This window comes from Ovis aries, chromosome 3 (genome assembly GCF_016772045.2).
Source record: "Ovis aries strain OAR_USU_Benz2616 breed Rambouillet chromosome 3, ARS-UI_Ramb_v3.0, whole genome shotgun sequence".
NCBI lineage: Eukaryota > Metazoa > Chordata > Mammalia > Artiodactyla > Bovidae > Ovis > Ovis aries.
In genome coordinates, this window is record NC_056056.1 from 130,555,154 (window position 1) to 130,567,597 (window position 12,444).

Below are 12,444 nucleotides of genomic sequence, written 5' to 3' on the forward strand. Positions count from 1 at the left end.
GGTCTCTCCCGGTCCAGGCTTTCTGCAGCTGCCCCCGCCCCTGCCGTGTGACCTCTCACTGCACCCACATCCAGCCATTGGGCAGGCAAGTTTGCAGGGCAGGTGTTGTGTCCAGCAGGAAGTGTGCTCTACAGATCACACCTCTCGTTCTGAGCTGTGAGGTTTTGAGGGCAGAAGAGATGTTTAACCAACGTGTTGCTGAGGAACGTTCCTCCTGATGGGAGCGTGCCAGTGCTCAAGTGGTCACTGCTAACACCAGAGTTGTCACTCACATGACATTTAAAGTTCAGAGGAACGTCCCCAAGGTCAGTGGTCTGTCCAGTCAGGTGTGGCATCTGTAACAGACTGTGGACTGCATCTTTGGACTGTCTCTAAGGGTCTCTTATGGCACGGATGACTTTAGATTCTTACTTACCAGAAAAACGGAGAGCTTTTAGTGTGCTGGGCACTGTCCTAGGAGCTTTCACGAACAGTGACTGCCTCATGCTCTTTGTAGCCCGGTGAGGTAGACACTGTCATTATTCTCATCCTGAGGCCCAGGCAGGCTAAGAAACTTGGCCACACTCCCATAGCTCTCCTCACTGATGCCCCAAGGCTGGAAGCAGATGAAAAAGGGATTGCACAGAGGCTGTGCCTCTGCTCAGCGCCAGAGGGGTCACCTTGCTCAGAGCCAGGCTTGCAGCCCACACTCCTAGCCTCTGAAGCAGGCTGGCTGGAGAGCTTAGGAGAAATTCTGGTAGTCATCTTCTCTGATGTCAAATTCAAAAGGGCGACTTCTCTTCAGATCTTACGCTGAATCTCACGTCTGTGAGTTTATCAGAATGCTTCCTTACGTCTGATCCTTCTTTGACATCCTTTAAGGCCAATACTCCTTGAAGGCAGCAGAAGTTTACCTTCATCAGAGGGAAGCCTCTTTTAGGTATCCAAGGGCTGACAACTCCAGCGCAACAAAAGCCTGGGGAGCTTAGGTTCCTCATCGCATGCTCCTTGACTAGCTCGGGGTTCCAGCCGTCCTCAAAGTGGCTTTGTGTCTGGCCCAGGGCTGATTCCAAGCACACCAGAAAGAAGCTGGAGCTGTGTTGTTCATCGTCACTAGTTTCAGGAACCCTCCAGAGCTTTGTCCAGGGCGGCGGGAGCATCTTGGGGGATTTGATGTGTCTGTTGAGAATGTTGTAATGGCCCCTTCCAGATGCTCTGCTGAGCCCTGAGCCTCCTCTCCTGAAGGACTGAGCAAGGTTATCGCTTGGGCTCTGAGAAAGAAAAGAGATTCCTTTTTCGTCTGCCTCCAGCCTTGGGGTGTCAGCGAGAAGAGTGGAGGAAGGCGGGGAGAGCAGTATTGATGAGTGGTTGCTGGGACAACGTTAGTTGAATAGGATTCTGTTTTCACAAAATACCATTTTAGGAATGAGAGATGCCAGTAAGGGTTTCCACATGGAGCTTTGTAGTGGCTATTGTGTTTTTAGACTTACGGAGAAAATGTCATGGTGGTTCAGACTCTACTCATAATTTTCTATAAAATTCTTAGGCTAAAGTTCCAGCTTTCCTCTTGGGCTAGCCATTTGAAATTGACACTATCTCAGCCTCCCCTGGCGGCCTGGTGGTTAAGGCAAAAAGAGAAAGGGGCAGCAGAGGATGAGATGGTTGGATAGCATCAGCAGGTCAACAGACATGAATTTGAACAAACTCCAGGAGATAGTGAAGGACAGGGAAGCCTGGCACGCTGCAGTTCATGGGGTCGCAGAGTCAGACACAACTTAGCAACTGAACACCAACCAGTGGTTAAGACCTCATGCCTCCAGTGTAGGGAACACAAGTTAGATCCCTCGTCGGGGAACTAAGATCCCACATGCCTTGCAGTGCGGCCAAAAAAAAAAAAAAAAAAAAGACATTTAAAAAAAAAAAAGAAATTGCCAACATTTGACCATTTTTTATTTACAAAATGGCAGTTTCATCAGGTTAAGTTCAACCTTATATTTCTAGAAAATCTGTTTTTATGGTATAATCATCAACTTGTGGCATTAAGACAGTATTTTACCACAAAGAAAACTCACCTTCACTTACAATGTGAGGGTGTGTTGCTTTTGTTTATTTCAGAAGCAACCTCATTTTATTTTTTAAAAGATGTTCTTTAGTAACTCAGTCCAGTTCAGTTGCTCAGTTCTGTCTCTTTGTGACCCCATGGACTGCAGCACACCAGGCTTCCCTGTCCATCACCAACTCCCAGAGCTTGCTCAAACTCATGTCCATCGAGTCGGTAATGCCATCCAACTATCTCATCCTCTGTCGTCCCCTTTTCCTCCTGCCTTCAATCTTTCCCAGCATCAGGGTCTTTTCCCTGAGTCAGGTCTTTGCATCAGGTGGCCAAAGGATTGGAGTTCCAGCTTCAACATCAGTCCTTCCAGTGAACACCCAGGGCGGATCTTTAGGATGGACTGGTTGGATCTCCCTGCAGTCCAAGGGACTCTCAAGTCTTCTCCAACACCACAGTTCAAAAGCATCAATTCTTCGGGACTCAGCTTTCTTCACAGTCCAACTCTCACATCCATACATGACCACTGGAAAAACCATAGCCTTGACTAGACGGACTAGTCCCCGTTTAGTGAGTAGTCCCCACTTGATGCGCTTTAGTCCAGCGTACCTTAGAGGTGGCTGTTTGTTTCTGTGCTTTGGCTGAGCTGGGTGTTCGTTTCTGTGCAGACTTTCCCTAGGTGCAGCGAGTGGGGCCTGCTCTTCGCTGTGGCGCGTGCGCATCTCACTGCGTGGCTTCTGTCGCGAGCACAGGCTCTAGGCGCACGGGCTTTAGCAGTTGCAGCACACAGGCTCAGCAGTTATGACTGGTGGGGTTTAGAATATGGGCTCAGTATTTGCGGCACTCGGGCTTAGTTGCCCCCCGGCATGTGGGATCTTCCCAGACCTGCACTGGCCGGTGCCTTTGTCACAATGGACCGCCAGGGAAGTCCTGAAGCAACTTTAAATTGATGACATGGGTCCATCTCTCCCTGTGTGGTCTCAGCTCCTAATTCTGATGGTAGAAAAGTCTGCGGTCATCTTTGCCTCATTCCAGTGAGGGCCAGCTACCTTCATTGGAGGGGTGTGGCTTCGATGTCGTTTTGAATCTTGGAGCACCATGAGACTGGAAGGAACTTAATGTGAAATTGCTGTGTGTACCAACTCTGCTCTGGGCTGGAGAAACATTCCTGCCACAGATCCATCTAGTGACATTAATCTTTCTTTGATTTAATTTGGTTTTCATTTCTAAAGTAGGGGCCCACAGGATGCTCCCGGCCTCACGGGAGTATGGGAGGATTAACGAGCCACTCTTAGGAAAGCTTTTGGAGCTCCTCAAATGGAACAAACAGCATCATATATTTAACACCTTGGATTCTGTGGCACTTTTCAAAATGGCATTTCTGTCCTTCACTCGGCAGCAGCTGACTTTTCTGCAAAACAGAAAATGGAACCCTTTACCACCCGCCCCCCCGCCAACAACATCTGTAACTAAACTAGTTTTCTGTCTTTATAACAGTGTTAACGTGTCACGTGGAGGGAAAAACGTGCCAGCCCTAGAGCAGCTGTGAAAGTTAGACATACCCTCGCACACATACACGCTCACACACACACACAACTCATCCACTAATAAAATGCTTTTACACTTGCTCTCAGGAGATAATTTCAGAGTAAAATCTCCCCGGTACAAGCTGCGTCTGCGCTGTCTTAATGCCTGAGCACTGCGCCAGCAGCAAGTCATTGCCAGCTCTCGAAAAGACATTTGAACTTTTGGCTGTGCTCCTTATCGGAAAGCCCATCCGTGGTGTTTGTGATTATAGAGTAAGGGTGCTCGCTTTTGGCAAAACAAAGCATCTGACAGTAGCAGAGTATTGGCTCAACACACAACGGGATCCATTTGGGATTCATTCTTTGACAATTACCCAGAATGAATCACCAGCTTCCTTTTATAACAAAGGTGTTTATTGGCTTAGAAACAGAGCATATCCAGCTCTGCATGGGGAGGGATTTTGTAATGATGTTCAGACATCCTCATAAACTCAGTGTCTGAGTATTGCTAAGGGGGTGCCTGCACAGAGCGTTGACTTTAATTGCATCAAAAATGGAGGAGAATTGAAAAATCAGCTAGAAAACAATGAATGGCTCAAGGGGAAAGGAGAGGATGTTTGGTAATAGCGGCAGAGTCCAGGAGCTCAGTAAGAGTTTAGAAACCATGCACAAGACACTTAGCAGAGGCCAGAAGGCCCCCACCAGCCCTGCCCAGGGCCCCCTTCCCCCACAGGATGTCGGGAGCACCAGTAGGTGGAGGCTTCTTGCCTAGACTCAGTGACTGGCTGGACCCTGTGCTGAGGGGCCTCCTCCAGGGCTGGCTCTCACTCGTGTTCCTTCCCCTGTGGGGACAACCTGCAAGAGATTAGGTTTTAATCCTTTGGTGTTTGCTGAGCCGGTTTGTATATTCTGATAACCAACTTGCCACAGGCCAAAGACAGTCTAAGTTTTTACTTTTTTTCCCAAATGGAGGCCAGGTCCAAATTAATATTAGAATTCAGAAAAGCCTTAGAGCTTTCAAGTGGAGGGGAAAATCACTTGGCTGATGACAGTGTTCAGAAATAACAGGGTTAACCCTCCAGTCACATCCCAGAATAAAGGTGAGGATTTGTGTATCCCCGCCCTGTCATTTCTCCATGGCCCCTTTGTCTAGCATTTCTGTGGACCAGCCCCTCAGAACAATTTACTCCTACAGCAAGCAAAGCCTGCCCTCTTTCTCTTACCATCTAGGCCCCCTTGGCCGGATGGGCCCTTCTTCCTCTGGTTAAGAGTAGGGAAGGGTTACCTAAAGAGTCCATGGTCCCCAAAGGTTCTCATCCCTCAGAACTCTTGACGTTATTTCCAAAAGAGGCTACACATTGGGGTTGAAATCGCATCAGTATGGTGAAAGCATTTGTCAAATGAGTACATTTAAAATCCATGACAGTTTTTAAAAACAGCTGTGTTGGGATATAATCTGTATATCTTAAAGGTCACCTTTTCAAAGTGAAAGTGGTTCAGTGGGTTCTTGGGAACATTTGTGGAGTTGTGCAATCGTCACCACAGTCCAATTTTAAAACATTTTCATTACTTCAAATAGAAACCCTGAACTCATTAAGAGTCACTCTTCATTCCTCCAAAGGCAACTAGTAATCTACCTTCTGTTTGTATAAATGTGCCTATTCTGGACAAACTATGATCGTGTAATACGTGATCTTTTGTGACTGACTTCCTTCACTTAACCATGTTTTTGAGACCCATTCATGTTGTAGCCATGTGTCAACACTTCTTTCCTTTTACTGTATGGCAATTTTTTTGTAGTGTATTCATTCACTGGAAAATTCTTTTAAAAGGACAAGCTGCTGGTAGCTGCAACGATGCAGATAAATATAAACGTGATAGACTTTATATGGACCCTAAGAAGGTAGACACAAGTGTATGCAGAATGATTCCATGTACATGAAGTTCAAGAGCAGACAGAACTAATCGGTGGTGATAGAAGTCAGAAAAGTGATTACCCCTGGATGAGGATGGGGTGGTTACTGGTTGAGAAGCATAATAGGGGTACTTCTTGGAACCTTGAAATATAATTTTATATCTTGATGTGGGTGGTGGCCACACGGGTGTATATTGAAGTGAACGTTCTTGAGCTGTACACTTCATACAAGAACATTTCTGTAAGTCATGTTTAAGTTTTAAAGTTGTTATTTAAAAGTGTATGTAATTTTATGATTTTTACAAGCTTCTTTTAACAAGATAAAGACCTGCAAAAAAAAGAGAACAAATTAAGTGTCCTGCTGGATGGATTATCACAAAGTGAGCCTATCTCACAACTACCACTCAGATCAAGAAGTAGAGTGTCATGGGCCCCACAGACGCCCCCTTATAGACTCGCCTAATCACCACTTTCTCTTCTGCAAACATTTGCATCTTAGTTTTGACTGGGTTTTTTGTTTTTCTATTTTTTTTTTAAGCTAAATGTGAATGGAACCACACGGTGTGCATTCCATTCTGTCAGGATTTTGGTTCACCAGGATCACTGTGAGGTTCATCCATGTGGCATGGGGCAGTGATTTGCTCACTGTTACTGTCTTATCGTAACCTGTTACATGAATATGCCCCAAACTCTCTACTCATTCTACTGCTGATGGGTATTGGGGTTGTAAATGCCAGTATGGGGCACTTACGAAGTCTGCCTTAAGGATATGCACGTGTGTATACCTCAGTGTGAAACTGCTGTCATAGGGTAGCCACCAGCTTTATAGGCCAGTTTTTGAAAACTTGTTTCAGCATTTCTTTATATAGTAGGACCTCCCCCCTTCAAAAAAAGAAAGTGGTCTAAACAGTCCCTACTCCCAAGAGGCTGGGGTGCCCCCCAACACAATTGACTCCTCCCCTTGCCTGCCTCCTTCACAAAACCACAAGCTCCTTGAGGGCAGAAACAGTGTCGTCTTGCTCATCACTATAGCCCCAGCCTGCAACGCTCAGAATGTAGGAATTCTTAAATAAATATTTGATTGAATAAGTGAGAGAATGTAAGATCCATCCAGCCATCTAATTCCTGAGTGAAGTTGAGAAATACATTAAATTTTGAAAACTCATCTATTTTTTATCTTTGCTTTTAGATATCTAATGGATCCACTATAAAAGTCTTTAAGAAGATAGCAAATTTTACTTCAGGTAACCAAAGTCATGTTAACCTTTTGTTCTCAGTCTATGAAGTATTGCTTTTTGCCTCTCAGATGTACTGTCACAAAGACGAGACTGAGCTGTTGCTGTGTGATTCCCTGACTGGAGGAAAGCCATTTTGCTCCGCTTCTGGTCCTAAGAATGCGAGCTCTGCAAAGGGGGACAGGACACGGTGAACAGTGGTTGCCGGGACTGCCGGCGCTGAGGAAGCTGCTATCCTTAGCCACCTCTAAAGACGGGGCAGAATCAGCCATTGCAGCTCTTTCCCAACTCCTCAGTAGGATGGGGGCTGACAGAGGGGACCCCTCTGGCAAACTGAGGGAAGCCTGCAGATTAGCACACAGCCCTGCAAGCTCTGAACAGACAAGATAACTCACTTAGTCCAAAGCTCCTACTGATGGACCAAGGACAGAGGGAGCTTTGTGGGTAAAGTTAATTGGCCAGTCTTGAAACTCTCTTCTGTGTCCCTGATAGCCTAGGGGCAGGAAGACACTGTGACAGCGCCTTGAGAAAGTCCTGAGGTCTATCCCGGGCTTCTCTCTAGAGAAATTATATCCAGGCCAAGACAGTCAGTCCTCCTCGGCCCTCAGAAAGGTCCTGGGCCTCACCAATGGGGCCTGCTCATACACGCACAGCTGGAGGTGGGGCTTCCCTATTCCCGGATTCAGTGGTAGGAGCAGCCTGATAGGACCCAACACCTGGTGAGTGCAAACGAGGAATGCAGGGCTCCCAATGAAATGGATAGGATGACTGGGAATGTTGGAGGACACCCCTTGGTAGGTTGTAGGACGTCCCCACTTCCCAAGCCTCCATCTATCCCAAGTCAAGCTATATTGAGAGAAGCCATCTTGCAGTGGGCGGCTGTCCTTCTGGTCTAGGGTGGGGGTTGGTGTCTTTATGCTGTAATAAGTGGAGGAGCTATGTATTTTAGGCGTCAAAGACTATAGTCTCTTGAGAGCTTGTTATTTAGAGATCTTGCATTTGGATCACTTCATGGGCCTTAAAGGTGGTCAGTGCCTCTGCTTCCTCTCAGTCCAGTCTCTCCTTACTCTGCAAAACCCTTGCCCCTCTGTCCTTTCATCACGCACTCTGAACATCCCAGCCAGTCCCCTGGTGAACCCAACTGCTCCCCTTTCCTGAACCTCAGGCTGGGCCACCACGTGGGAGAGGCCTGCGACAGCACAGCTCAGTTGCTGTAAATCCCCATCTGGATCCAGACCCTCGATGTACCCTGTTCCCCTTTGTGCTTCTCCAGACAGCTGACCGTTCTCCGTGATCCCGCGTTCTCTCCTCTGATCCCCACAGGCTTCCCTGTCAGCAGATGACTTCACTCAGTACCTCACAGAGAAAAGAGATCAGAATGCCTTCAATAGCCAGCACCGCCCACCCTGCCTCCCTCCCTGCGTCGGTCAGTCCCTCCTCCTGGCTCCCGAGACATGCCAGGGCTGCCCTTCCTCCCAGCCAAATACCGTTTCCCACCTGGGCTTCGCATCCCCACCACTATAGTTTTCCACCAGCATTTTAAGGTGTTCTAGTCTCTCTCGTCTTCAAAACAAAAGCCAACTGCCTGCTTGCTCCTCTCCCTGCATTTGCCACTTCCTTTTCAGCCACATTTCTCCTCAGACTGCCCGCTTTGTGCTGCTCCATCACTCACTCTGTGACCTCCGCCTTGCTGCCCTTCTCTCCGATCCTAGAAGAGGTCACCTTCCTTTCCACCTCAGGGCTTTTGCACCCACCCCCCTCCCCATTTGGTCTTGCTCGCTATCTGTTCATTTAGGTCCAGCTCCAACATCCCTCCTCAGAGAACCTCACTGATTAGGTCTGTGCCTTGTTAGATACTTTCCTAGCTATATTATAATAGCATATAATTCTCCACAATCCTTATCACAAATAAATTAAACAGCTAACTATGTGATTAGGAGGAGTCTCTCAGTGGCTAGGATGTGAATTCCTTTAGGTGAGAGATAGGTCTTACTCATTGTTGTCTGCCTAGTAGCCCTTGGCACACAGTAGGTGCTCCAGCTCTATTTGTTAAATGAATGAGAACTGAACCTCTCCTACCCCACCCCCAAGTGATGGTTCAGCCTCTGCTGCAACACTTCAGGGGCAACTCCAGTCCCTGGCCCGTCCTATCTTCACACTGTTCCTAAAGTCTTAAGACGCAGCCAGGCGAGGCTGGGGGCAGGGCGCGGAATGTCGCTATGAAAAGCTCGGGTGGGAGGGCTCAAGGAACCTATTCTGTTTATAACACGAGTGGGGAAGGCCAGTTAGCCCATGGTTGTTTTTTTAATGCACTGTTTCTCCCCCCCTCTTTCCGTGGCGTTCAGATGTGGAATACACGGAAGATCACTGCCACTTGGTGAGTCCAGGCTTGCTTGTGCTTCCGCTGAATCGGATGCCTTCTGCACCGCAGCGCGTCTCCTTGGGTAACGCTGCTTCTGCTCTGTCTTCTCTTTAGATTTTACCAGATTCGGAAGCATTCCAAGATGTGCAGGGAAAGAGACATCGAGGGAAGCACAAGTTCAAAGTGAAAGAAATGTATCTGACAAAGCTGCTGTCGACCAAGGTACCCTTACCATTCTGGGAGTGCTTTTACGGCCACCTTGGGGGTGTATGATGTGTTTGACTTAATTTCCACTGAAGTGTGAAAATGTTACAAATCCCTTGTGCCTTCTAGCAAAGCAAAATGAAAGTTTAAATTGTAAACACTTCCTACCCCCTTCTTCTTCTCCCTCACAAACTGCAAAGATAAAGCACTTTACAAATGTCTACCATAGCATCGTCAGTCAGGGATTTAATGTTCCCAAGCCCTTTACCCACCACTGCACTGTTATTTTTTAGGTTGACAGCGTAATTATTCCTTTTTGTTTACTTGTTACTATAGATGAGCAATAAAACTCCCTCTTTAAATTGCAAATAAAATGAAGAGGGGGTGGTCATTTTAAAATTAAGAATTCTGTTCATATATACAAGTGTCAGATGTTTTAAAAGCCAGTGGAATAGGAATACCAAATTGAGAGCAAATTTTCCTTTATCTGGTTCTCAGTGGGATTAAACAGAAGTCTGTAGTGATCCTGTAAGTGCTATTATCTACACCTGGCCCTAGCCTTCCACTGGGCATGCGTCTTCAGATGTCTGCTTGGAGCTTAAACAAAGCTACTAGGTTTGTTTGGTGGGTAGAGGACAGCCAGAATCTCTTGGCTTTTCTCATCTATCCCACAGAACTCTATTTGTTTTTTATAAAACAGTCAGATGCTTGCTCTGGAAAGTACACAATAAAACCTTATGATGGAAATACATGCAACAGGAAAAATTCTGGGAACCAAGCAACATCATTTGAGTTTTTCCAAGCTGAACATAACTAATAAAAGCCAAACATCGGGGCTTCTTGGTTTGTGTATACAGCCCTATAACTGACATTTCAACTACTAGCAGTTTCAAAGACAGGGGCTGTTGCCTAAACAATGTCATTATCAGCAAGAAGCTTATGCACCCAGTCTAAACCTGGGCATGGATTTTCAGGACCTTTGTCTTAAACACTGGGTGCTGGCCTCATTTGACAACTGTACATACTTTCTCTTCAGCTTTTCTGTTTTGTTCATCATTATCTCTGAACTTGGATTTCATTTTTCATCATGTTTTCAAAAACCTCTATCCTATTTTCTCTTTAATCTTCTAAGTCTGATGTGTTCTATCTTTCAGGTGGCAATTCACTCTGTGCTTGAAAAACTTTTTAGAAGCATTTGGAGTTTACCCAACAGCAGAGCCCCGTTTGCTATAAAATACTTTTTCGACTTTTTGGATGCCCAGGCTGAAAACAAAAAAATTACAGATCCTGATGTTGTACATATTTGGAAAACAAACAGGTGGGAACAACAATAGGTGACTACCGACTTTAAGAATCTGGGACAGAATCTTAACTAAAAGAAGGGCATGGATAGTTACAGAAGGATTATCCCTATATTTGAATTTTTTGGCTTGGCAAGCTATCATGTCAAAGCAGTTTCTTACTGGTAGGTACTGTTTTTTATTGATTCCTGTGCTGAGAATCCTATTCTTTAGGGCAAAGTAGACAAACTCTATTATTTTTATTATCTTTAAACAAGTTTAGCTTGACCAGTAAATGATAAGAAATTAATATTTTGTGGTTTTATCACACACTTTTCAATTAGAGAAGAGTCTTAAATTTGTCCCTCAGAGGATTCACCATTTAGCATTTTCCAAGCTGTCTATTGTATAATTTTCTGCTTTTGTTTGGTCAAATGCCATGCTGCTGCTACTGCTGCTAAGTCACTTCAGTCATATCCGACTCTGTGTGACCCCATAGACGGCAGCCCACCAGGCTCCCCCATCCCTGGGATTCTCCAGGCAAGAACCCTGGAGAGGGTTGCCATTTCCTTCTCCAATGCATGAAAGTGAAAAGTGAAAGTGAAGTTGCTCAGTCGTGTCTGACCCCAGGCAAGAGTACTGGAGTGGGGTGCCATCATCTTCTCCAAGCTGAGGCAAGGTATCCAAATTAAAATTTCTCCTCACTGAAGAAACATAGCTCATTACCTCTCATTCAAATACTTTGTGCATGAGCTGAAGGAGACTCGATTATTATGTAACAGAACTTCTCAGTGCAAGCTCAAGCCCTTCTAAGCATTGAGGTTAGCCAGATCATTTTAACGGAGAAGGCGATGGCACCCCACTCCAGTACTCTTGCTTGGAAAACCCCATGGATGGAGAAGCCTGGTGGGCTGCAGTCCATGGGGTCGCTAGGAGTCCAACACGACTGAGTGACTTCACTTTCACTTTTCATTTTCATGCATTGGAGAAGGAAATGGCAACCCACTCCAGTGTTCTTGCCTGGAGAACCCCAGGGACGGGGGAGCCTGGTGGGCTGCCGTCTCTGAGGTCGCACAGAGTTGGACACGACTGAAGTGACTTAGCAGCAGGAGCAGCAGCTGGTCATTTTAAATAAGTATTAAAAGCTCCAGGCCTACCTTACCTGTCTACTGTGGCTCCCTTCCCGCTTTGTTCTAGCCTTGGCTTCCTAGGCCCTGCCACTCCCACATCAGGCTTGGGCACTGCAGGCTACCATCTCACTGGGAAGACTGTAGCGTGTGAACAGGGGCACTAGTCAGGACAGCAGAGACGCTGAAAGGCCCAGCAGCCCCTCTGATGGAGGGAGGTAGCTAGGCCAGAGGGCTCTGAGTGACTCCCAAGATCGTATCCAAATATTTGAGTAGCAACTATGTATCAGGTACTGTTAGGCATTGAAGGTAAGAGATGGAAATTCATGTTCTCATAGAGCTTGTATTTTAATAGGTAAATTTTATGTTAGAAGGCAATACTAATGCAGAGAATGAGGGAAAAAACAGACTAACAGGACAGGGTGGTCAGAGGCCTGGTGGAGATATTTGAGTCAGGTCTTGAAAAGAGGCATAAACCCTGAGACTGTCTGGGGCAAGAGAGTTTCAGGGACGGATGAAGTCCCGAAGCACAAGCTTGCCTGGTGCGTGTGATGAGAAGCGAGGAGGCTGGTGGAGCTGGGGTGGGTAAGGTGAAGCGCAGTAGATGAGTGCCAGGCCTAGATCATGCAGGGCTTTCTCCAGAGGGGTGGAGAGCTGCAGTGGAGAGACGAGGACCTGATTCTGTGCTAAGAGGGTTGCTGGCCCTTGTGGCAGGATTTACTGTTGGGAGCTGGCGGGAAATAATCCTGGTGAGAGATGTTGGTGG

At 46.5% G+C, this 12,444-nt stretch overlaps 1 protein-coding gene across 2 annotated transcripts in view; it reads left to right on the forward strand.

Moving 5' to 3' along the window:
- Positions 1-12,444, forward strand: part of PLXNC1 (plexin C1) — a 155,442-nt gene that overhangs the window by 135,105 nt on the left and 7,893 nt on the right. For both annotated transcript variants that reach the window (XM_060412507.1, XM_015094600.3), the window contains exons 24-27: positions 6,660-6,714; positions 9,051-9,082; positions 9,182-9,289; positions 10,426-10,589. In XM_060412507.1, the coding sequence (XP_060268490.1) occupies positions 6,660-6,714; positions 9,051-9,082; positions 9,182-9,289; positions 10,426-10,589 (359 nt within the window). The remainder of the gene's footprint in view (positions 1-6,659; positions 6,715-9,050; positions 9,083-9,181; positions 9,290-10,425; positions 10,590-12,444) is intronic.